Source organism: Gastrolobium bilobum, unplaced genomic scaffold (assembly GCF_033153095.1).
Source record: "Gastrolobium bilobum isolate Gb01-03AN ecotype WA unplaced genomic scaffold, APGP_CSIRO_Gbil_v1 utg9841, whole genome shotgun sequence".
NCBI lineage: Eukaryota > Viridiplantae > Streptophyta > Magnoliopsida > Fabales > Fabaceae > Gastrolobium > Gastrolobium bilobum.
The window spans coordinates 11,747-35,957 of NW_026898136.1; the positions used below are offsets into that span (position 1 = coordinate 11,747).

At 32.6% G+C, this 24,211-nt stretch overlaps 4 protein-coding genes across 4 annotated transcripts; 2 read left to right on the top strand and 2 right to left on the bottom strand.

Moving 5' to 3' along the window:
• Positions 1–638: 638 nt before the first annotated feature.
• On the top strand, positions 639–6,673 carry LOC133313164 (uncharacterized). Its single transcript, XM_061514498.1, has 2 exons — positions 639–778; positions 5,621–6,673. The coding sequence occupies exon 2, from the start codon at positions 5,714–5,716 to the stop codon at positions 6,287–6,289; it is 576 nt and encodes a 191-aa protein (XP_061370482.1). The 5' UTR covers positions 639–778; positions 5,621–5,713; the 3' UTR covers positions 6,290–6,673.
• Positions 6,674–9,274: 2,601 nt separating this feature from the next.
• On the top strand, positions 9,275–12,363 carry LOC133313159 (probable folate-biopterin transporter 7). Its single transcript, XM_061514490.1, has 2 exons — positions 9,275–9,652; positions 10,843–12,363. The coding sequence occupies exons 1-2, from the start codon at positions 9,379–9,381 to the stop codon at positions 11,892–11,894; spliced, it is 1,326 nt and encodes a 441-aa protein (XP_061370474.1). The 5' UTR covers positions 9,275–9,378; the 3' UTR covers positions 11,895–12,363.
• A 3,134-nt stretch (positions 12,364–15,497) lies between these two features.
• LOC133313170 (uncharacterized) lies at positions 15,498–15,916 on the bottom strand. The gene is made up of 2 exons (XM_061514504.1): positions 15,829–15,916; positions 15,498–15,700 (listed from the first exon to the last, which is right to left on the bottom strand). Exons 1-2 carry the CDS (start codon positions 15,914–15,916, stop codon positions 15,498–15,500), a joined length of 291 nt encoding a protein of 96 aa, XP_061370488.1.
• A 7,882-nt stretch (positions 15,917–23,798) lies between these two features.
• Positions 23,799–24,211, bottom strand: LOC133313171 (uncharacterized). The gene is made up of 2 exons (XM_061514506.1): positions 24,124–24,211; positions 23,799–24,001 (listed from the first exon to the last, which is right to left on the bottom strand). Exons 1-2 carry the CDS (start codon positions 24,209–24,211, stop codon positions 23,799–23,801), a joined length of 291 nt encoding a protein of 96 aa, XP_061370490.1.

Sequence of the window (24,211 nt, forward strand, 5' to 3'; positions counted from 1 at the left end):
TAACGTTTTTAATTAAAATTAATTCAAAAATATTTTAAAATTATTTTATTTTAATTAAAAAAGTTTCTAAAAGAGGAAAAAATTCAAAATGAAACAGTGTGAACACAAAGCTCAGATTGCATGAGAAGAGGACACATCTGCAAAGTTTCCAACATTGAACTGTCTTATATATATATATATATGAGGGAGATATTTTGACTACCAAAAATGTCCACTACCACCTTACTACCTATCAAATCACCATTGGATCAAAGAGAGAGAATGTTAAAAAGTTTTGAAGAGAGAGAAAATGTTAATTCAATGGTGATTAGATAGGTAGTAAGGTGGTAGTGAAAATTTTTGGTAGTCAAAATATCCTCCCTTATATATATATATATATAGATGTTAATTATGGACACGCGTCTGTTGAGGTCAAAATGTTTCTTCCTGTAGGACTCTGTATTGTGTTTCATTCCCGTGTCAAGTCCATATGAATTGTGAAATATGCATATTCTCATTATCTAAAGGCGTTAACATAGATTAAAGCCCAATAAACAGCCCAACCATGGATCTAAGCCCATTTTTTGATTGGGCTTCCTTTCCTAATCCACAGGGTAAATGACTTAGGGTAGGGTTTATCCATGGGTAAACCCACGTGACGTCATCTTCTTCCCTTCATTGTTTACACGCACACTGTGATTTGTTTTTCTTTTCTTCATTTTTCAATTTTAGACTTTGAAGCATTAGTTCGTCGTTCTTCGTTTTACACTGATTGTTCTCCTATGAGCTGAAGCTTCAGGTAATAAATCCTTTTACCATATTTTTTTTTTTAATTTTTTTAGTTTTTATTTGTTATCTAAATTGCATTGTTTGCTAATTTGGATAAAGCCTTGAAACTTAGATCTTCGATTTCCAAATCAAAATCCATTGCTCGATAGTACTTGCATATTACCTGTTTGATAAAATACCTGACCAATGAATTACTCTATTGCTTGCTGGATGTGCTGGTATTAATGTGATTCGATTGGTTGGGTACTAGGTTACTTTTGATTTGAGCCTGGTTTGTTTTGATGAAAGTTTGAATTTTTTTTAAAATACGTTGGTGTGAATGAGGTGAGTGCATTTTTTTTTTTCTGAATATTATGTTAGCCTGGCTGTGAGTGTCGTCTTGTATATAAGTCCATGTTGCAGCAATGTTTTGTGATATAAATGCATGCTTTGAAATGCCATGAAATTCATATATGTAAGTTGCTTTGAGTTCTAACTGTTTGTGTTGTGCCCTCTTCTCTTATGTTGTGTAATACTCACCAAAGTTTTGCAAAATGGAAGAGTTGGGGCGGGGTGTTTAATCTGTTATGGATAGAAATTTCTTTAGATATGGTTCCTTTTGTTTGCATTAGTGGGATCTATTTTATGTGCTATTTAAATTGGAGTTTGGGAACCACTGTATATTTTGTTGTATACTTCATCTTGGGTGCTGTAAAGTGTAATCAATAGTGTTAGCTCGTGGACTGAAATTCTGATTACGAAGTGTTAGTTACCAAAACTCACAACCAACGGAAAGAACATGAACAGCTACTGTGGCTGAGAGCCCCCCACCCCACCCCCTCTCAAGCACCTTACAGCAACCCACACACTACCACTTACCAATTTCTTCCTTACCTGCTACTCTACCCTGCTCTACTCCTCAGTATTCTTCCCTTCTTCCCTAACAGAATTCTGTTATTCCCACTATTCCATGTGGCACCCTAAGGCTCCACTATGTCTGTGCCTAGTCTTTCAAACATACACCCTTGATACCAAGGGTTTGTCAATACCCCGTCTTTGAGCTTCACCTTGTTCTCAAGGTAAAATTTAGGGAAATGCTCATTGACAGTCTCAAAGTCTTCCCAAGCACTTTCAACATCAGCAACTTGAGACCCATCAAAACCAATCAAAACAATGTGGGTGGGTTGCGTCCATAGTACATTATCTGGAAGGGGGTGAATCCAATAGAGTAGAGGAGTGGTACAATGTATTGCACCAGTATTTCGTCCAATGTAGCCAATTGTTGAATCACAGTGCTGTTGTGAGGAAAATTAGTGTAAATAAGATTCCAAACTTTGGTTAACCACCTTAGATTGTCCGTTGCTTTACCGGTGATAAGCACTAATCAAATGGAGCTTGATACCGACTGCCCGAAGCAATTCTGTCCAAAACAAACTGAGAAACACCCTATCACTATCATAGACAATGGTTTGACTTTGGTGGGTACATGACAAACTGAGAAACACCTTATCACTATCGGTAGACAATGGTTTGACTTTTGTGGGTAAGAACAATATGTTGATGGAACACGGTAGCCACTTCCTTAGAGGTATAGGGGTGAGTGAGCAGAATGAAATGGGAAAAATTCGATAGTCTGTCTACAACCACAAAAACAGTGTTGCCCCCTTTAGTTTTACTTAATCCCCCCAAATCCATGGAGATGTTGTCCCATACCTTGTCCGGAATCCGGAGTGGTTGGAAAAGTCCCGCTGGGCTCAATGCTTGATATTTATTCCTCTGGAAAGTTTCAAACACAGTCACAAAGTGTTTTACAGCTGCTTGCATTCCAACCCAGAAGAAACATGGATGAGCCATTTGTATGTGCAGGAACAAAAAGGGAATAGCCCCCAATATGTGTCTAGCGGAACTCTGTCAATAACGTGGGCAAAAGAGACGATATGGGTGTGAGAACCACATAGTATGTGTAGAGCAAAGTACACCTACTTAGATGATGATATGGGTGGCTGGTAAGGTCGTCTGTCAATTCTCGAGCTATATGCCCATAATGCAAATCAGCCCAAATTTTATCCTTAATCTAATCATGTTCCTGCCATTGGACTACCAAAATAGCCAAGAAAAACTGCTCAGCCATGGGTTTATGAGATAAAAAAATCAGCAGCTTTATTCTCTAACCTCGGTTTGTACTCACTGGAGAAATCATAACCCAGTAACTTAAGCAACCATTTTTGTTGATCCTCACGGGTGACACGCTGCTCATGGGGTTTGAGGGCCTTTTAATCAGTCCCCACTGTGATCTGCCTTCCCAAATAATGCCTCCATTGTTGTGTGTTTCTTTTATTTGTTATCTGGCTATATTCTTGTTCGTAGTTTGAACTTTTGACTTTAACATTTCTTTTCTTTTTTGTGTTAATTATTCCATATAATGCAAATTCTGATATAATTACTTTTTCCTTTGTGATTAATCTGGTTTCTTTTATTTGTTATCTGGCTATATTCTTGTTCGTAGTTTGAACTTTTGACTTTAACTTTTCTTTTCTTTTCTTTTCTGTGTTAATTATTCCATATAATGCAAAATCTAATCAACATCAACATCAACAACACATTTATCCCAAATTAATTGGGATCGGTGGTAGATGAACCCACATGAAAGATACAAAACGGTTGAAAAAAAAAAAAAAAAGAGCCAAAAATAAATAAATAAAAATAAACAAATAAAATAAAAATATAAAATAAGATAAAATAAAATAACAATATATGTATATATAAATAAATAAAAGTAAAAAAGAAAGGGACAAGAGGAAGTGGGGGATATGAAGGGGAAAAGGACTAAAAAAGGACCATCTGGAACATAGGAATAACAGCGGGTCTAACCCTCCACCATACTTATAGCTTTTCTCCATTCCGTTCTAAGACATACTGTCCGCCAATCTATATCCCACTCCATTAAATCTTGTTTTACTACTTTCCCCCAAGTAAGCTTCGGCCTACCTCTGCCTCTTTTTGTGTTGAGCTCTTGGTAACAAACTTCTGTTCTTACAGGAGCATCCATGGGTCTTCTCATCACGTGCCCAAACCACCTCAATCTATGTTCTCTCATCTTCTCGGCTACCGGTACTACTCCGACCTTTCGTCGAATATCTTCATTTCTTATCTTATCCATCCTTGTGTAACCACACATCCACCTTAACATCCTCATCTCTGCTACTCCCATCTTATGCTCATGTTGCCTATGTGCTGGCCAGCATTCTGCTCCATATAGCATTGCCGGTCTTACTGCCGTTTTATAGAATTTTCCTTTTAACTTCAGGGGGATTTTGCGGTCACACAAAAATGCAGATGCACTGCGCCATTTCATCCACCCTGCTCTGATTCTGTGATTTACATCCTCATCAATCTCTCCACCGTTTTGTAAAATGGAGCCCAAGTATTTAAAAGCATCTTTTTTGGGTACCTCTTGACCATTTAGATGCACAGGTTCTTGGTCCTCATCTCGTACCAGAGAAAACTCACACTTCAGATACTCAGTCTTGCTTCGACTTAATGTGAATCCTCTGGATTCCAATGTGCTTCTCCACAATTCAAGTTTTCTATTAACACCATCCTTGCTCTCATCAATAAGCACAATATTGTCTGCAAAAAGCATACACCATGGCACTTCCTCTTGAATTGTGGAGAATATAGTCTCCGCAATATCGTCTCCACAATTATAATGCAAAATCTAATATAATTACTTTTTCCTTTGTGATTAATCTGTTAGGATCGGCAATATAGGTTTCCTTTTAGATATGGTTGCGGTTGTTTAAATAGGTGGGATCTATTTCGTGTGCTATTTGAATTGGAGTTTGGAAAGCAATTTATATTGTGTTGTACATTTGATCTTGGTTGCTTAATCGGTGGTGTTAGTAAGAGGACTGAAACTCTGAAGTCTGAATTACAAATGAGAAAGAACTGGTAAACTTGATTATAATAGCAAGATTGATAATTAGGCACGAGCTTGTTTGTCTACAATTGTATTTGGTGTTATCATTTTTACTCCCAAGTCCTGACATTTTCAAAAGTTGAAATATAGGGAGCTTTTCTATTTGTTCTTTTCCATGCTTTGGAAGTTGATATTTCTTTTATCAAGACCCTCTCTCTAGCATTACTGTAGTGTTCTGTTGTTGAACTCCTGCCTTCAAGTCATTAAGAATGAAACATAATTTTTTTTGAAAATGAAGTGCTGTCATTTTTCTTTTCTTTTTATGCCCTTGCATTTAAGGGGATATATTCAGGTCTTTGTAACTTCCATTGACTAATTATGTTAGTATTATGTCAGTTTTAAGATTAATCTACTACTATGTGACTATTTAGGTTCACATTGCGGCTTTCTCACAACCCAATTAATTGGCCGGGTACAACAAGTCCAAATACCATGACTTTTGAATTTTGATACATATACTTTTCTATATAATTCTTCTGTCTCATCATTTTTGCAAATTGTAACTCTAATTTGTTGTGACACTTTAGCCTTGGATTTTTGTCAAGTTTTTTAAAAAGGGCTTTGGCTCATAATTGTTTTGCTCAAGATTGGACTATCACAAGGTTGTTTTGAACACTTTCAAATTCATTAGTTTTTTTTGTGGACCTTGTGAGGCGGTGTTACACTTGTGGGTTTGAAGATGTCTATTCAAAATTGGAAGTGTTGAAGTTGATGTTTTATGTGATTAACTTTTTCTGCCATCTTTCAACTTTTAATGATGATCTCTTCAAGTCTTCTGTATGAAATAATTTGGGTGAGAATGTGGATGAGTATCTGATGCTGTATTCCTTATCATATATGCTTTATTTCATGTGGTTCACTGCTCAACCTTAGCATGTTGGGAAATTGTTTCAGGCGGCTAATCACTGGGGTGCTACTAGTTTGTTGAAAGAGCATCTTTTTTCAACATCTTGATTTCATGAGTTACTATTTTGATTGAACAAAGACATGAGGTTTACCCCACTTTCCAGATTAATTTGCTGTCGTCGGTGGCCTGATACATGCAGGCCTTTGCAATCTCGTGCCTTCCATCCTGATGTTGCTCCTAGAGATCCTAAGGCCAAGCCAAGAAAATTCAAAATTCCTCAATTTTATGATCCCTATGGCCCCAGAGCTCCACCCTCAGAAAAGATCGTTCAGCTTGCAGAACGAATTGGAGCACTAACAGAAGAAGAACGCAGTCAAATTATGCCTACTTTGGCAGAAAGATTAAAGATTCCAAAGTTGCAGCCAATTTCAACAGAAGGCATGGACTTAGGTCCTGAAGGTGGAGCTGCTGGACCAAACGTCGAGGAGAAAAAGGCAGAGAAAACAGCATTTGATGTGAAGTTGGAGAAATTTGATGCTGCTGCAAAGATCAAGGTGATTAAGGAGGTAAGAGCATTTACTAACCTGGGATTGAAAGAGGCCAAAGATCTTGTTGAAAAGGTACCAGTTGTGCTTAAACAAGGAGTCACAAAAGAGGAGGCAAATAATATAATTGAAAAAATAAAAGCTGCTGGAGGAGTTGCAGTTATGGAGTAGAATTTTGAGTTGTTAGATTGTTGGTCAAGATCACAAATTTTTTCTAATGTCCGATGTGTTTTTGAGTTTCCATATTCATGTCGAACAAATGGTTAGAAGATAATTCTAAAGGCATGAAGCAGATTTAAGGGTTAAGAACTAGTTGAATAATCTATTTGAATCAACTGTTCCTTAGTTGAGTTTTCTGGTTAATTAGTGTATCACTTCTAACTGTTGTATAACACTCTTCCAAATGAAATGTTTCTGTTATGATGGGGAAAATTATATATGGAATTTTCTTTTAGTTCTTTGAGATTCTGTTAGGACCTCGTTAGGAATCACATGGGTAACAAAAAATAAACACAAGGTCTTTATTTTCTCATTTAAGATCCTGTATTCCATCAATACAGATCCAGAGATAAGATTTTCTGTCAATAAATACTTTTTTTTCTCTCTGTATTCTGAATCAGTTCTATCATATTCTTCTGTTTGATGTACTAAACCTGTTGGTCTTCAATCTGTTTAGGCTCTCTGAACCTCTTATGAAGTAAATGCTTTTTATTATATTATGTAGTCCGCATCCTCGTTCTAGGTACCAATGTCTTGTTATGGTTAGTTCTTCTGAGCTTCTTTCAGTATGCCCAAACATAATAAATATATAGTGCATCCGTATTTTGATTAGTGTGTGAGTCGGTACCGAAGTTGTGTTATTAATTAGATTATCATTTATCACGTAGTGGTTTGTGGATCGATAAAGAATGACTATAAAATTTGAGGATGACATGTACACAAGCCTTTTTTATCATGGCTATTTCGTTCTCATTAATTTGCATTGACTTATTTGTTCATGAAATGGGCTTCGTTTCGTCATTTCTTGATTTGGTGACAGTTTTTTTTTTTTTTTTTTTTTTTTTTAATAGAAGACAGATGCTTTTAAGATATCATCTTAAAATCTTAATCTCTCGTTATGTTATATAAGATTTGTATCGCTTTCCCACATGGGTTGATTAGTGACTAGATTCCATTGCGGGTTATGTTCGTAAGTCTGGTCAAGATAATTTTATAATAGTATTTAATTATTATATTAGTAACTCCGTATCCTTATTTATTTGATAAATGTGTAATAAAGGGAAAGTAACAACTGAAATTGTGTCCTTAATTTTTTAAGAAAAATAGTGTGTACATAAAAATGACGATGACTACGATGATATATAATGATTCTTTCATTGGTATATTAATATAATCATTAATATACCTTTTTTTTAAAATAATATGCCTTCATTTAACAATTTAAGCGGTTGAGTTAAATTGATTATTTACCTAAAAATATTTGCTCGCTCTATAAAAACTGTGGTTGATTCCTTCTGCACAAACTTGTTTATATCCCTTTTTTTTTCATACATCATTAAAAATAAAAATAAAAGAATTCAAGTCAGATCAGATCTACCGACAACTCTACAAGAATACTCCATAGAATCTGACTGTGACTTTAGGAATTATCAGCAAAGAAAATGAATAGGAACAAAATGAAATGCGTCAGCACAAAAATGGAAGCACGTGTCACTGATCAATAAAACATCGTCGTGCAGTTGAACAGATGATTGAGTTGTCTAGAATAAAATTGGAATATCAACCTGTGAATATTCTTAAGAAAGTAATCTCTTGTCGAGTAAATTTCCATGTGATATTCTATCTACTAATTTGAGGAGGAATATTGAGATTCTAAATAACTCTTTTCTATAGCATGTAAATTAACGGATAAAGGATAATTCGAGTTTAATTAGTGATTTTGAATTCATTTTCTTAAAATGTAACTCCCTATTAAAATTTGATAGAGGAGCTTTGCCGCCCAATATATAATTCTAACCAATTTGATTTGAACTAATCGAATAATTAATAAATCGATAAATGATATAAAAAAATCTCTTTTCTTTTCTTTTTAATTTGATTGTTTCAACCGTGAGATTAAGTTTGATTAAAAGAAAATCAAACTTAACGATTGAAAATGATTACGTGACTGTTAATACCAGTAATTTAATAAAAATACTCCTTTATGTATTATTTAAATATTGATAGAGTTAATAGATGGTGAATCAGCCATATACCTGTTTCGGTGACACATCTATTAAAAAAGAAAAAGAAAAAAGAAATCGAGCCAGATCAGATCATACCGCAAGAACATTCCATGGAATCTGACTGTGCCATTACAAATTATCAATAAAGAAAATGAATAAAATCAAAATACGCATTTAAAATAAAAATAAAAAGACAAAACGTGCTTAGGTAATCTCTTGTGCCAAAATAAGAAAATACTTTTGTTATGTTATAGAAAAATTATTATCTCATATTATGAAAATAAAATTACAAGTGAGATTCATAGATAAGAAGAGAGAGAAAAAAAAGTGATAAAATTCATTCCTCTTTTATACATATAAAAAAATTATTTATTTCTTATAAAATAAAATAAGGGACATGATCCTTTTACAAATTTTTTTTGCAATTACACTAAGGGAGTGTTTGGTACAGGAGAAATTTTTATTTGTCCGGGAATCTCGATTTTTAAAAATATAATTTTTTACATTCAATTTACGATAATATCTGAAAATTTAAAATTTTAAAAATTTCAATTTCCCGAAAATCTGAAAAAAATTCGTGTACCAAACAGCTCCTAAGTAAGACCGGTCGTACACTGTGTGATTAATATGGATCAGTCCTATTTAATGTAATTTGTAGAAATTTATAAACAATAAAATTTATAAATATAACCTGCCCGTAAAATAAATATAACCTTCGAATAAAAAGTTAAAGTAGCATAGCATAAGAAAGAAAAGAAAAAAAAAGAAAGGCGGGTCAGAAGAGAAAGGAAAGCACGTGTCACTGAAAAACAAAATGTTGTGATTCAGCGACAGAAACAACAGGTGTCACGTATTGAGTGCGCTCCTAGGCCTAGTACTCATCAAACACCCAACCTTAGTCATTGTAAAGCACAGAACTGAAATAGATAACAGTACCTCTGCTTTTCCTTAAAATTCCCAAAACTCCACATTTACATATTCTCTCTCTCTCTCTCTCTATCTCTCTCTTTTATTTGTTAAGAAAGCGAAGTAAAAATGGTTTCAGCGGAAGGTGGTAGTGGAAGTAGCGGTGGTAGAAACCCAATTAGGAAGCTTTTGGGTTTGGGGTATTGGGTTCAAGGATTCAGGTGCTTCCCATGGTTAGCAGTGAGTTTCTTCCTCAAGGATGGCCTCAATGTGGACCCTTCAACTCTTCAACTTCTTCAGAATTCAGCTAATCTTCCAATGGTTGGAAAGCCCCTCTATGGCCTTGTTTCAGACTCCATCTACATCTCTGGCCAGCATCGAGTTCCTTACATCGCCTTTGGAGGTAAACAGTAATGTGCTATCTCCATACCCTTTTGATTTCTCTCTCTGATTTTTGTCACATAAAGCCCAAGTTGGAAACTTTTATCTCTCGAGAATTGGGTTGCTACCTTTAACATATTGGGAATTGAGAATTAGTTTTTTCTTCTTATTCATCTTTAAAATATTAGTAAATAAATCAATTGTTTTGTGTGTTAAGAATCGGGTTTGGTGAATATAGTACTGTTTTTCTCAAGGAATTGGCTGAAACCCCCCTCTCTTGAACCTGGGCTTTTGTGTGGTTCCAGATTTGAAAAATAATGAGGTAGAGTTTTCTATTTTTTCTATTTCAAAAATAAGTGGTAACACATTATCTATTTTTCCCTGCATCAAGCCAGACAGAAAAGGGATTTCCCACTCCTAAAAGAAAACAAAAACAAAGAAAGAAAAACCCAAATCCTGACCTCAGACTGAAACTTAATTGACACTTGACTATGACAAGGCCTTTTAAAACTAACACTAAATCCATGGATAGGAACTAATTAAATGAACAAAGTCATTGTTGCTTGAACATAGAGACAGGATAAGTAAATACTTTGTCAGCTTCCTTATGAAGGAAATGTGAAAGATCACTATTCTTTCTAGGAAATGGAGAACAGATAAATGGTCATGGAAATGGATTCATTTGTTTTTAGTTTTTAATAGAAGGAAATTTTATTAGAAGAAGGGATGGAAAGAGGGGATAAAAGGAATCATCCTAAGAAACAAAGCTAGCTCCTAGCAAAACTGTATTCAAATGGCTCTTCCATATGACTGCTAGGAAGAAATCACGCGCTGAAGTTGACTAAGAAAAGGGGCCTGAATTAGAACTATGTTGATCTCAATGCCAAAGAACATTTCCTCTCCTTATACATGGTGACTTGGGATAAGGCATGACAGTTGTTTGTTGTTTATATATGGAGATTTGACCATCAAGTATTTAAAATTGAGACATTTGAATCAGCAATATCAGCCATTTCCCTTTAAGCAGTAGTTTCTATCATATGGAAACTAGATATTGAGTTTTGACATCTTTGAATACTAAAAATTGTTCATCATGGAGCTTGTATTGTACTGTCTTTTGCTGTGGAAGAAGCAAAAATGATAATAACATTTCTAATTTCTACCAGTGATAAAACTAATTCCTAAGAGATATCTTTATATCTGTTTATGCAGCTTTCTTGCAGGCATTGTCATGGCTAGCCATAGCAATCTCTCCATCAAACATATCTATTTTCACTATCTCCATATACCTCCTTCTTAGTAATCTGGGTGCTTCAATAGCTGAGGTAGCAAATGATGCCATTGTTGCAGAGATGGGTAAACAACCTCCTTCCTCAACCAAGCACTCTCAACCATCTTCCTCAGGCAGCCTCCAATCATTTGTTTGGATAGCTTCCTCTGTAGGAGGAGTCCTTGGAAACCTTCTTGGCGGCATTTTTATTGGCCGGTTCTCCCCACAATCTATGTTTTTGTTTTTTGGCCTTCTCCTTGCTCTCCAATTTTTCATAACCATTTCGGTTCGTGAGAGCTCTCTTGGGCTCCCAAAGCGTCCATCTGTTGGGATAAGGAAACAGCTTTCAGAGTTATTGGTTGTTCTAAGAAAACCTGAAATTGCTTATTCAATATCATGGTTTGCAGCATCTTATGCCATTATTCCTGCACTCACAGGTACCATGTTCTTTTACCAGACACAGTATTTGAAAATTAACTCATCAGTGTTGGGTATCTCCAAGGTGTTTGGCCAGGCAACAATGCTTCTATGGGGCATCATATATAATCAATACTTGAAATCTGTCCCACCAAGGAAACTTATATCAGCCATTCAAGCTATGATGGCATTCCTTATGATTTCAGATTTCTTGTTTGTGCAAGGTTTCTATCGACAAATGGGTGTCCCAGACTCACTCTATGTTGTGATTTTCTCTGGATTTTTAGAGGTTCTATTTTTCTTCAAGATTCTACCATTCAGTATCTTAATAGCTCATCTGTGTCCACCAGGATGTGAGGGGTCTATAATGGCATTTCTTATGTCTGCTATAGCCCTTGCATTCATTGTGAGCGGATACCTTGGTGTTGCACTTGCATCATACATCAATGTTACAGGAAGTGACTTTTCAGGACTTCCACTTGGACTTCTGATACAAGCAGCATGTACTCTGTTACCAATTTTTTGGTCATCATGCATACCTGATAATGTAGTATCAAAAGGCAAGCATAAAGATTAGAAAGAATTGTTGGAGGTTATGGGTTTTGAGAGTGTTTTTGGTTGCATGAAATCTTACACTAAGAAACATCAAGTTTTCGAATCTCAACGTGTTACTAGACAAAAGTAATCATGCTTTCACCTATTAAACTTTATATGGTGTACATATTGTTTGGACTATATTAACAATATATCAAAACAAATATAACAATGATGATTCTAGTAGATAGTGTTGTGATGCTGAAGTTATTGATTCTGTTTATTTCATTGCACTCATGCATCAGATAGCAGATAGAAGCTATATCAGTTGGCTTGCTAAATTATTAGACAAAATATCTCGAAGTGATAGGTTGTAAAAGTGTAGTATGACCAAGCAATTCAAGTGCCATGTTCGTTTAATTAGTACCTTCGTCTTCCCTTGAACATCAAGTGGGTAGGCTTTATATTATGGGTGGATTTGTATTCAAAAATCGCATCAAACGGTTAGAGCCTTGTGTAAGATGAGGTTTAGTGTTGTCTCTTGATGCTTTTTGTTCATTATTTGTACAGGCAAATAAAATAATACTTTTTTTGTGTTATCTTTTTTCCTTTTTTTGAAAATATGTGTTGTTTCTTGTTTTTTTAGCAAATCTCTTATACTTTTGAGACCGCAATTTCTTTTCTTTTGGCTACTGGTTTTTTTTTTTGATAGATAACTTAAGGTGGTGTTTGGTTGGGGAGAATTAAAAATTTTGATGGATAAGTGTAAGTGGGTATCTGTCTTCACCACGTTTGGTTGGGGATTTTCAGTAGATTTTCCCATCTAACTCACTTGGCTAGGAAACGAGAAAGAGGACCAAAAACTGGAGAAACGCACTGTTCAGAAACCGTTTGAAGATGTGGAATTGTTGTTCAAAATCGGATAAATGAAAAAGGTAATAAAATGTTGGTCAAGTTTACCCCTGCTTCAGTTTACTGCGTAAGAAAAAAAATAGGTTCTGGAGGGCATTTACTGCGTTTGGAGCTACTCAAGATATTTTATTTCTACTTTCATTTTGATTTGAGAAAATACTGAGTTTCAATTCTTGTAGGTTTTTCACTTTCCGTGTAGATTTGTTAATCTTGAATGCTGGTTTGTGCGAGTGAAATGGGAGTGGTAGAGAATGAGAACGAAGAACTCAATATGAAGAGAGCAAAAGAGAGTGATTCTGTAAATTTCATTTTGTTTTGTTAATCTTAAATTTCATTTTGTAAACCCAATATGCTGGTTTGTGCGATGGAAAAATTAGTGTAACGCCCCTCTTGTATGCATCCAAGATATGCGTTACTGCTAACTTGTATTAGAGTCGCAGCGGAAAAATTTTGTTTAATGGTTGCAAGAAGAATAACTTGAAGTTTCATTATTATGTCATTTTGAATTTTAAAAGTTGTTTATTTTTGTTTGGAAAATTTCTGGTCCAGTTACTGATCTTGAACTTTTGGTTTAATTGCTGTTTTGGATTAATGACTATGATTTTTGGAAGTATGGATTTTTTTGAGAACTGTTACTTTGCGAGCAACTTAAAAGTTGTCGTCCCGGGGCTACGAACCTCTGAATGCGGCATAATTTATATGCGCGCGAAGCCCCTGAAAGTATCTTTAAGAATCTGCAGAAATCAAAATTTTATGGTAACTGTACGAATTCTGAAAAATAACGCAAGACAACAGGTTTTTAAGAAAATTCGCGAGTAACTTGCGAGTTCGAGTTCGAGGGGCTATTCATCTCGGAATCGCATATATTTTATATGGACGCGAAGTCCCGTGTATCTAGTTTCACCGTAGCAAAGAGTTATTTTTACCCGACATCAGATTGATTTTATATGAATTTTAGAGAACAGTACGTTTTACTGGTAAAAAGAAAATTTTCGGCAAGCGCTTATTTTGAAACTTTTGCTGTTTTCATGAATAAACAATTTTAAGTATAAGGTTTTATAATCTTGAGTAGTTCAGTAAAGATTCATTGTGTTTAGCCTTGCAACCATTAAACAAAATTTTTCCGCTGCTACTCTAATACAAGTTAGCAATAACGCATCTCTTGGATGCATACAAGAGGGGCGTTACACTAATTGAAAACCTTGCTGGTTTTTTGGAGGATATTTTTGTAAATTTCATTAAATTTTTCCATCAATATTTTATCTTCCACCAAATACAATTCAGAAATTTAATTCAATTTTCCTGATAAAATTTCGCTCAACCAAACAATTTTTTTACAACTTTCCTATCTAACTCACTTTTTCTCCAGATTCCTAGTATTAAAAAATTTCTCCCCAACCAAACATTACCTAAAGATATTCTCCCTTAATTTTATTCTGTCATCTTATCTTTAGAGTATGGTTGGCATTGGATCACTTTCATCGGAAGAAGGACGAGATTAATCATTTAATTCCGGGAGATGATTTTTCTCTGGATCCAAAAGAATTATAAGAATTTACTTTTTAGTTAAGGCTTGAACTCCTGATCGAAATAAATTCTTGGACACTGAGTTGGGGTTTGGTTATTTTTATATTACACTACTTTTGCCCCCCAAAAACTGAAAAGGACGAAAATCTCTAATTTGGAAATATCAATCTCACTTGCCCTCTGATCAATTAAGCGGAGTAGTGTCTTCTTTCTATCATTTCCCTCTAAACAGTAATTTGAAGTATTAGCTCTAACAGATTTTATATTCATAATGGAATAATGTAAGAACCAACCATTTTTACTGTGGTTTCTAGTTAATTTTTCTGTGGAAAAATAATATAATCTCTTATCACATATTCTTTATTTTTGCTTTGGATCTTCCGGTGTAAGTACCCATAGCATAATGTCCAAATGCTCTTGTTATGCATTTATCAAATTATTGAAAAATCTATTTTATTTTATTTTTTGGTACCCCGAATATTGAAACATTTTAATTTAAACTAAGCAATGTGATAACAGATAGATTACACGAATAAGATTTACGGGAAAAAAAAAGGAAGAGACACCAGTAGCAAATTAGCAATTGTGTAACAAACTAATAAAAAATAAGATCCTCTCTCCCTTTAGTAGATAAGAGAAGAAGGTTCAATAAATCTACACTTCACATTTTTTTTAGTTTTTGTTTATGATTTAGATCATGATACATCAGTATAATAGAATCACACTGTTTCATTAACACATCCCTTTCTAATTTTTGTTATGCCTCTGAGAATGAACATGACCTCCGTAATTATATTAGTAAAGAAAAGAAATATAGACAGCGAATTTAAATAACTTGCAATCCACATAAAGTCGAATTACATTAAAAATTCATTAATTTAAATTATAATAAATCCCTACTTTTCTACCCTACCTCCCAGTTTTCATTATGCACAATTCAAAATTCAAATAGATCAGGCCAATCAAAATTGAAACTCCATCTTTCTCTCCCTATAGCAATTTATATACATTTATGGCTGATTGACTAATCAAATATAAAAAAATTATAACCTTGGAATAACAGCTAAATCAAATGATTCTGCAAAATTACGAAGGAAACTTTTTTTTTTTTTTTCAAAATTATCAAAGGATAATCAATATGGTCAATATTATTTTCCTCAAAACAGCAACAATCAGGAAGAATAACTTTGACAGATATTAGAATGTTCTACTTGCGCTTATACCACAAGCACTCTGATTTAACTTTGACAGTGACACTCTTCAAAAGGTTCTCAACTTGGTAGGGAGGATTCAAACCCATTTCATGTGCACGCTCCCAACGTGCTAGTCTTGTTAATCCAACGCACGGCCCATATATCATATTCATGTCAAATTGCCTCAAAATCTTCTCTTCTGCACTATAATCATCATCTGTCAAAAAAAAGTTATAAGCAAATTTTAGAAGTCAATAAATATTCTTGCATTTGTTTTTGTTCGAATTTCAAAACCAAAAGAGTAGAACATGAACAAATAATCAATGTGTTGCAAATTGCAATTACCGTGACGCTCAGCAGCAATCCGAGACTTCTTTTTAGATTTAGGAGTTTTTTTAATAATCTTCTTTCTCTGTCTGTAGAACCTCTTCATCTTTCTCCTCTTAGTCCTCTTTCTCTCTTCAAAATTTTGAATTTTTTGAACTACAAAAGCAGTTAAGAAAATGCTCACACTGTTATATATATATATATATATATATATATATTTCTTATCTCCGTGGATCCGTGATGGGCATGCTGTTAGGTTATATAACTTATCCGAATTAACATGACCAGTTACAAACAAAATATATACTTGACTAATTAAAATATTTTTTTTAGAAATTAGGTCACATGCTTATTTATAAAGGCATGACCTTTAATTAGACATGTATTTTTTAATAAAATAATACATATACAAATGAAAATACAATAATATAATTGACTAATTTTTTTAATATATAAAAATACTTTTTAAAAAATATATTAAATGTAAGTTTTATTAATTAATTAAAATATAATAAATGTGAATTCAAATAATTCCATAAAAAATACTTAAAATTAATTTTAACTTATATACTAAAAAAATTAACTTTTAAATATATATACTAAAAAAATTAACTTTTAAATATTAGTATAAATTAAGTGTCAACTATATAATATATATTTAATGCAATAGTGAAAATGATTTTTTTAAGTATAGTACAAAAAAATTAAATAACTAAACATATTATAAAAATTTCTTTGTTAAGTTATTATTATTATTATTATTATATAAGTGGATCAACGGACAAGATTGAAAGTGTAACTTACGGGTGTAAAATGATCTCGACTCATATATATATATATGTGTGTGTGAATGCACATGTGTGTATCTTCACGTGTGCGTGTGTAGAGGTGTTAAAATAGGTGAGACAACCCGCAAAATTCTATATTTGATCCTATCCAATTAAGGCCTTTTTGTGTTATTGCTTTTTTTTAGCACTAACCCTCAAAGTCTCATAATTTAGCGGGATATGTTAGGGTTAGTTCGCTGGCCAAAATTTTCCTTTATTAAAATTTTTAATTTAAAATTTATATAAATTTAAATATTTATAAATATAAAATAAATTATTAACATAATATAAGTCAAAATTGCTATGAATTTGATGGAGAATATAAGAGAAAGTGAAATATGAAATAAAAGAAAATGAAGTGTAAGAAAATATTATTTATTCTAAATTCACTGAGTACCACTTTTTTCTTCTAAGAAATGTCCTTATATAGGATTCCAAACATAATTAGGAGAATAATTATAATTCAACACACCATTAATGTGATGGTTGTAAAATACATCAATAGTCATGAAAAAGAAAAGGTCACAATTCATGAACCATGTAAAAGGTCATGGTCATGGTCATGGTCATGGTTATAGTTCATAAACTCACGTAGTATGAACTATATGAAAGCTCATCCATAATATTTTATAACACTTGCTCTTGGATATTTTTTTACAATTCAACACACCATTAGTGTGATAGCTATAGAATACATCCAAAGTCATGAAAAATAAAGAGTCACATGTTATGAACAATGTGAAAGGTCATCCATAATATTTTATAACAAAAATTAATTTTTCAGCAGTGATATGTTTTAATAGAGAATTTCATATGCGGATTAATAAAATTGAAAATTTCTATTGACATCTAAGCATATTATATTTCCAAATTTGTTATTGAAGCATATTGTATACAATGCACCTTAGTAATATTGTGGATAATAATAACTAAAAAGATTTTTATAACGGTAGTGGTTGAAGAAAATCAGTGATTTTACTTTCAAATATATAGCATACTAAGAGTAGTTATTCAATACTTGTATTAAAATCATGAGTATATACCCTTTTTGGTCCTCAGCAAATTTCACGATGCCCGATTTAGTTCCTGACAAATAAAAAAGCTATTTGTGGTCCCTAAGAAATTAAAAATAGACCCATTTAGTTGAAATCGTGATCTCTCATAAATTCAAAAAAGACTCACATTAGTTCTTCAAAAGAACTAAAATGGATCCATTTTGAATTTCTTAAGGACCACGAATAGCCTTTTTATTTGCTAGGGACTAAAGAGGGTATCGTGAAATTTGCTGAAAACCAAAAATGGTATTTACTCTACAATCATTTTTCCATTAGTTTTTCACTAGATTTGATGTATTCTATAATGACTCATGTGAGGAAATCTTTATTTGATGACATCCTTTGATGATGAATTTAGTAAAGGTAGTAACTAAATTTTTAATTACATTAAAATTTCATTTACATTTTCATTTGTATATTTGTGTGCAAATAATTTTATTAACAAAATTAAATTATAAAAAATTTATAATCTATATAAAATATGTTAAGAAAGTGTTAAATATTTATTTGCTAAAATATTTTTTAATGTATTGAATATGATAATATTTTTTTTATGAAATTATAATTTTGGATAGCTTCTGGGCTGGTAAGGCTTGTGGCCCATACGGGCCTTTATTATTGAGGTTTATTTGGCCTTGCGGACTTTTTAACCCCAATTCGGGCTGACCCATTTTGACAGCTCTATACGTGTGTATAAATTTTTAATTTATTTTAAATTAAATTAAAATTTAATTTTATAATAAAAATTAATACAATTCAATTCAATTGATTATTTTCTTATTTATAGTAACATAATTAAATTATCAATATTTTGAATTGTGATTTCAATTATTATACAAAGTAATCGTAACCTATAATTGGCAAAAAAATTAATTTATTGCTTTTTTAATAAAAAATTACGAATAAGTAGTCGTTTTGAAATTAATTTATTGACTGGTTGGAGAGAGACCGAGGAGAGAGACACGCCCAATTTTGGGCGTGTTTCACCAGGTGCTGCCACGTGGCACAAAAGTCAACAGTTTGACTGTAAAACTTTAGAAGTTCATAACTTTTGACTCGGGTATCCGAATTAGGTAATTTTTTTTTTTGAATCCACATAACTTTTCGAGATCTACGTAATGACACCTCATTTGGCATATTTTGTCTCTCACAAAAAAATTTGAATTTACAATAATGATACCATAAGAACGTTTAAACAAAAATTAATGGACAGAAAACCACTGTTATGATTAGAAACATTGATAATAAAGATCCTTATGATTATGGTAAGTTATGATAAGGTTAATTATGTATGTTATTGAAATATATATTAAAATTTTGAATGAAGAATTTTATGAAATTTATAATTAATAAAAGTTAACATCTGTCGGTGACAGAATATCGAATAATTTATATTAAAAAGTTAAGTGAGTGCTTTTCGTTTTATTTTGATTTTTAAGTTTTTGTTCATGATTATAAAAATGTTAGATTATTTTTAGTAATAATTATAAGGTAACAAAGTCATGTTATTTTTAATAATTATGGTATCATTGTTGTAAATTCAAATTTTTTTGTGAGAGACAAAATAGGTCAAATTAGGTGTCATTACGTAGATCTTGAAAAGTTATGTGGAATCAAAAAAAATTACCTAATTCGGATACCCGAGTCAAAAGTTATGGACTTCCAAAGTTTTACGGTCAAATTATTGACTTTTGTGACACGTGGCAGCACCTGGTGAAACACGCCCAACATTGAGCGTGTCTCTCTCCTCGGTCACGCCCAACTTTGGGCGTGTCTCTCTCCAACTTGGTCACGCCCCATGTGGGCGTGAGTCACGCTTAGGTCACGCCCAACATTGGACGTGTCTCTCTCCAACCGGTCACGCCCCTATGGGGCGTGTTTGACTGCTATATTTTCGTAATTAATTTCAAAACGATTACTTATTCGTAATTTTTTTATTAAAAAAGCAATAAATTAATTTTTTTGCCACCTATAATTTGCAAACTGTATTCAAATGGCTCTTCCATTCCTCTACAAATTTACCAAGATGACTGCTAGGAAGAAATCACACGCTGAAATTGACTAAGAAAAAGGGGCCTGAATTAGAACTATGCTGATCTCAATGCCAAAGAACATTTCCTCTCCTTATACATTGTGACTTGGGATAAGGCATGACAGTTGTTTGTTGTTTATATATGGAGATTTGACCATCAAGTATTTAAAATTGAGACATTTGAATCAGCAATATCAGCCATTTCCCTGTAAGCAGTAGTTTCTATCATATGGAAACTAGATATTGAGTTTTGACATTTTTGAATACTAAAAATTGTTCACCATGGAGCTTGTATTGTACTGTCTTTTGCTGTGGAAGAAGCAAAAATGATAATAACATTTCTAATTTCTACCAGTGATAAAACTAATTCCTAAGAGATATCTTTATATCTGTTTATGCAGCTTTCTTGCAGGCATTGTCATGGCTAGGGTTGTGCAAAAAAACTGGTTCACTTGCCCTGCTCTTGATCCGACCTTGACCCGACCCATAAATACCTATATTTTTTGCACTGGTTTAAATACTGACCCACTTTTATTTGGGTCAGTTTTAGACCTGACTCGTTTTAATATCGACCCACTGACCCAAAACTTGACCCATACCCATTATGTGAAAACAAAATCACAATTACATTAAAAGAAAAGTTTTAAAGTAAAACAATTACATCAAAAATTTTTATGGAAAATATTTTCATAAAAATTTTACAGATTTCAAATTTCTGCGAAAGTTTTCAACGGAAATATTTTCGTCATCAAAAAATTTTAACGGCAAAAAATATCGACGGCAAAAAATTTCATCAAAATTCTTTACAGATTTCAAATTTCGGCGAAAGTTTTCGACAGAAATATTTTCGTCATCAAAAAAATTTGACGGCAAAAAATTTCATCAAAATTCTTTACAGATTTCTAATTTTGGCGAAAGTTTTCGACGGAAACATTTTCGTCATCAAAAAATTTTGACAACAAAAATATTCATCAAAATTCTTTACAGATTTCAAATTTCGGCGAAAGTTTTCGACGAAAAATTTTCGTTAAATTTTTTGACCAAAAAAAATTTTCGTCGAAATTTTTAGCGAAACACATTTCCATCGAAAATTTTCAACGAAATATTTTCGTCAAGTTTTTTGATAAAAAATTTCCATCAAAATTTTCAACGAAACACATTTCTATAAAAAAATTTCGTAAATTTTTTTGACAAAAAAAATATTTTGACGAAAAAAATATTCTGTCAAAATTCTTTAGAGAATCTAAATTTCGTCGAAAGTTTCAAATGAAACATTTCCCTCGAAATAATTTTTCGTTAGAACACATTCCCAAAATTTTGAACGAAAAACATTCCGTTAAATTTTTTTTCGTTTAAAACATTTGATGGAAGAAATCATTTTCGTCAAAACTGTTGACGGAAACTAAATTTCAATAGGTTTGATGTTTTTTGTTCATTATTTGTAAAAGCAAATAAAATAAAGGAAATGTTATATTTATAAATTTGTTGTTTACAAATTCTATATTTTACCGATAAGATTTTCGGTAACACATAATGTAGTTTGTAAGTTTGTAAAAAAAATAATTTGTCAATATAATCTTCTTCATAAAATAATACTTTTTTTCTGTGTAATGTGTTGTTTCTTGTTTTTTAGCAAATCTCTTACCGCAATTTCTTTGCTTTTTTGGCTACTGGTTTTTATGTTCCACTGCTTTTGCCCCCAAAAACTAAAAAGGACGAAAAATCTCTAATTTGGAAATATCAGTCTCACTTTCCCTCTGATCAATTAAGCGTATCTTTCTATCCTTTCACTCTTATCAGTAATTTGAAGTATTAGCTCTAACAGGTTTTATATTCATAATGGAATAGTGTAAGAACCAACCATTCTTACTGTGGTTTCTAGTTAATTTTTCTGTGGAAAAATAATATAATCTTTTATCAACATCTTCTTTATTTTTGCTTTGGATTTTCCGGTGTAAGTACCCATCGCATAATGTCCAAATGCTCTTATTATGCATTTATCACATTATTGAAAAACTTATTTTTATTTTTATTTTTTTAGTACCCGAATATTGAAACATTTTAATTTATACTAAGCAATGTGATAACAGATAGATTACACGAATAAGATTTAAGGGGAAATTTTTTATTTTATTCACCAAAAAAAAAGGGGGGGGGGACAACAGTAGCAAATTAGCAATTGTGTATCAAACTAATAAAAAATGAGATCCTCTCTCCCTTTAGTAGATAAGAGAAGAAGGTCATATTCAATAAATCTACACTTCTCATTTTTTATTATTTTTTAATGATTTAGATTATGGTACATCACTATAATAGAATCACACTGTTTCACTAACACGTCCCTTTCTAGTTTTTGTTATGCCTTTGAGAATGAACATGACTCCGTCATTTACCTTTATTATTATTTTATTTTTAGTAAATTACGTTTATTATTTAGCATCTTTGAAATTAATATTTTAAAATATAATTATATTAGTAAATAAAAGAAATATAGACAGCGAATTTAAATAACTTGCAATCCACATAAAATCGAATTAGATTAAAAATTCATTAATTTAAAGGGAAGGATATTGTGACAACCAAGTTGTGTTACTACCAAGTGACTACCAATCAATCTCACCGTTAGATTGATTATGTTGATCCAACGGTTATATATATTTTCATCTTTATGCCGGGCTGAGCCGAGCCGAGCCGAGCTTTGATCTTAACGGGTCAAGCTTGTATTTAATCGTATCAGACCGGCCTTAGCCTGTTACCTGTTACGAATATAATATTAGCCTGTGGCCTGGTTCGTTTACAAAAAATAAAAGCCTGTCTCAAGCTTGTGACCTGTTTACTTATTAAAAATAAAAATATTACCTTCCAATTTGCAGCAATATTTAGCCCATTAATCATGCACTAATATGTATTTTTTTTGTAAGAAAATAATAGTTGTTTCTTTTATAATAAAAAAAACATATTAATATTAAAAAATCAAAATAACAACAGCACCTTTACTTATTTTACGTTGCTTTTCCTTAATTTTCTTCCACATTCTAGATTTTTTACATCAAATTTTCTTCCACATCCCTTAATACTCTAGATTTTTTACACTAAATTTGAATCCCACCATTAAATTTTCTTCCACATTTTACATTAAATTTTCTTCCACGGTTGCCGTCATAAGCATCATTATAAGCCGTGGAATCCGCATGGCTTATAAAAATAGATGATGAACATGGCTTCATTTACCTGTTGGTGGGACGATGACTTAGATTGGGGAGAAGAGATAGAGCAGAGACAGAAAATTGAGAAGAGATAGAGCAGAGACAGAAAATTGAGAAAAGGTTGTTGAAATGATTAATATAAAAAATAAATAAATTTAATGTATACGGGCCAGCCTCCAAGGCTTCAAGGCCGGGCTTGGCTATGGAAGCCTGAGGCCTTTTAAATAAAAAGGCTTTTGCATGAGTATAAGTCTGGGCTTAATAATAAAAAAGATGAGCCGAGCCGAGCCGAGCCGAGCCGAAACAGGCCGGGCCTAAGGCCCCTGATAGGCCCCTGGCTTTATTATCACCCCTAATCATAACCATACAAAGGTGAAAATAATTATAAAGTATTAAATTTGAGAAATCATTTCCATACAAAGATGGAAATAAATATAACCGTTGGATTAATATAATCGATCTAACGGTAAGATTCATTGGTAGTAACACAACTTGGTTGTTACAATATCATTCCCCTAATTTAAATTATAATAAATCCCTAATTTTCTTCTCTACATTAGCCCAGTTTTCATTATGGACAATTCAAAATTCAAATGGATCAAGCCAACCAAAATTGAAACTCCCCCTTTCTCTCTCAACAGCAATTTATATACATTTATCCCTGATTGACCAATCAAATATGAAAAAAAATTAAAACGTTAAAATAACAGCTAAATCAAATGATTCTGCAAAATTACGAAGAAGAAAAACAAAAAATATCAAAGGATGATGAACATGGTCAATATTATTTTCCTCATAACAACAACAATCATGGAAGAATAAAACAACCAGATATAGAATTTATTGAATCAAACAATGCTCTACACTTCTACTTGCGCTTATACCACAAGCACTCTAATTGAACTTTGACAGTGACACTTTTCAAAAGGTTCTCAATTTGGTGTGGGGGATTCAAACCAAGTTTTTGTGCACGCTCCCAACGTTGTAATCTTGTTAATCCAACACACGGACCATATATCATATTTATGTCAAATTCCCTCAAAATCTTCTCTTCCTTACTGTAATCATCATCTGTCAACAAAAAAAGAAGAAGATTAAAAGCAAATTTTATAAGTCAATAAATATTGGTTGTTGTTCCAATTTCAAAACCAAAAGAGAAGAACATGAACAAGTAATCAAAGTGTTGCAATTACCGTGACGCTCAGCAACAATCCGAGACTTCTTTTTAGATTTAGGAGGTTTTTTAATAACCTTCTTTCTCTGTCTGTAGAACCTCCTCAT

Coding starts and splice junctions, on each gene's coding strand:
- LOC133313164 (XM_061514498.1), top strand. CDS start 5,714: ATGAGGTTTACCCCACTTTCCAGATTAATTTGCTGTCGTCGGTGGCCT.
- LOC133313159 (XM_061514490.1), top strand. CDS start 9,379: ATGGTTTCAGCGGAAGGTGGTAGTGGAAGTAGCGGTGGTAGAAACCCA. Junction 9,653..10,842: donor TCCTTACATCGCCTTTGGAG/GTAAACAGTAAT, acceptor CTGTTTATGCAG/CTTTCTTGCAGGCATTGTCA.
- LOC133313170 (XM_061514504.1), bottom strand. CDS start 15,916: ATGAAGAGGTTCTACAGACAGAGAAAGAAGATTATTAAAAAAACTCCT. Junction 15,701..15,828: donor GATTGCTGCTGAGCGTCACG/GTAATTGCAATT, acceptor TTTTTTTGACAG/ATGATGATTATAGTGCAGAA.
- LOC133313171 (XM_061514506.1), bottom strand. CDS start 24,211: ATGAGGAGGTTCTACAGACAGAGAAAGAAGGTTATTAAAAAACCTCCT. Junction 24,002..24,123: donor GATTGTTGCTGAGCGTCACG/GTAATTGCAACA, acceptor TTTTGTTGACAG/ATGATGATTACAGTAAGGAA.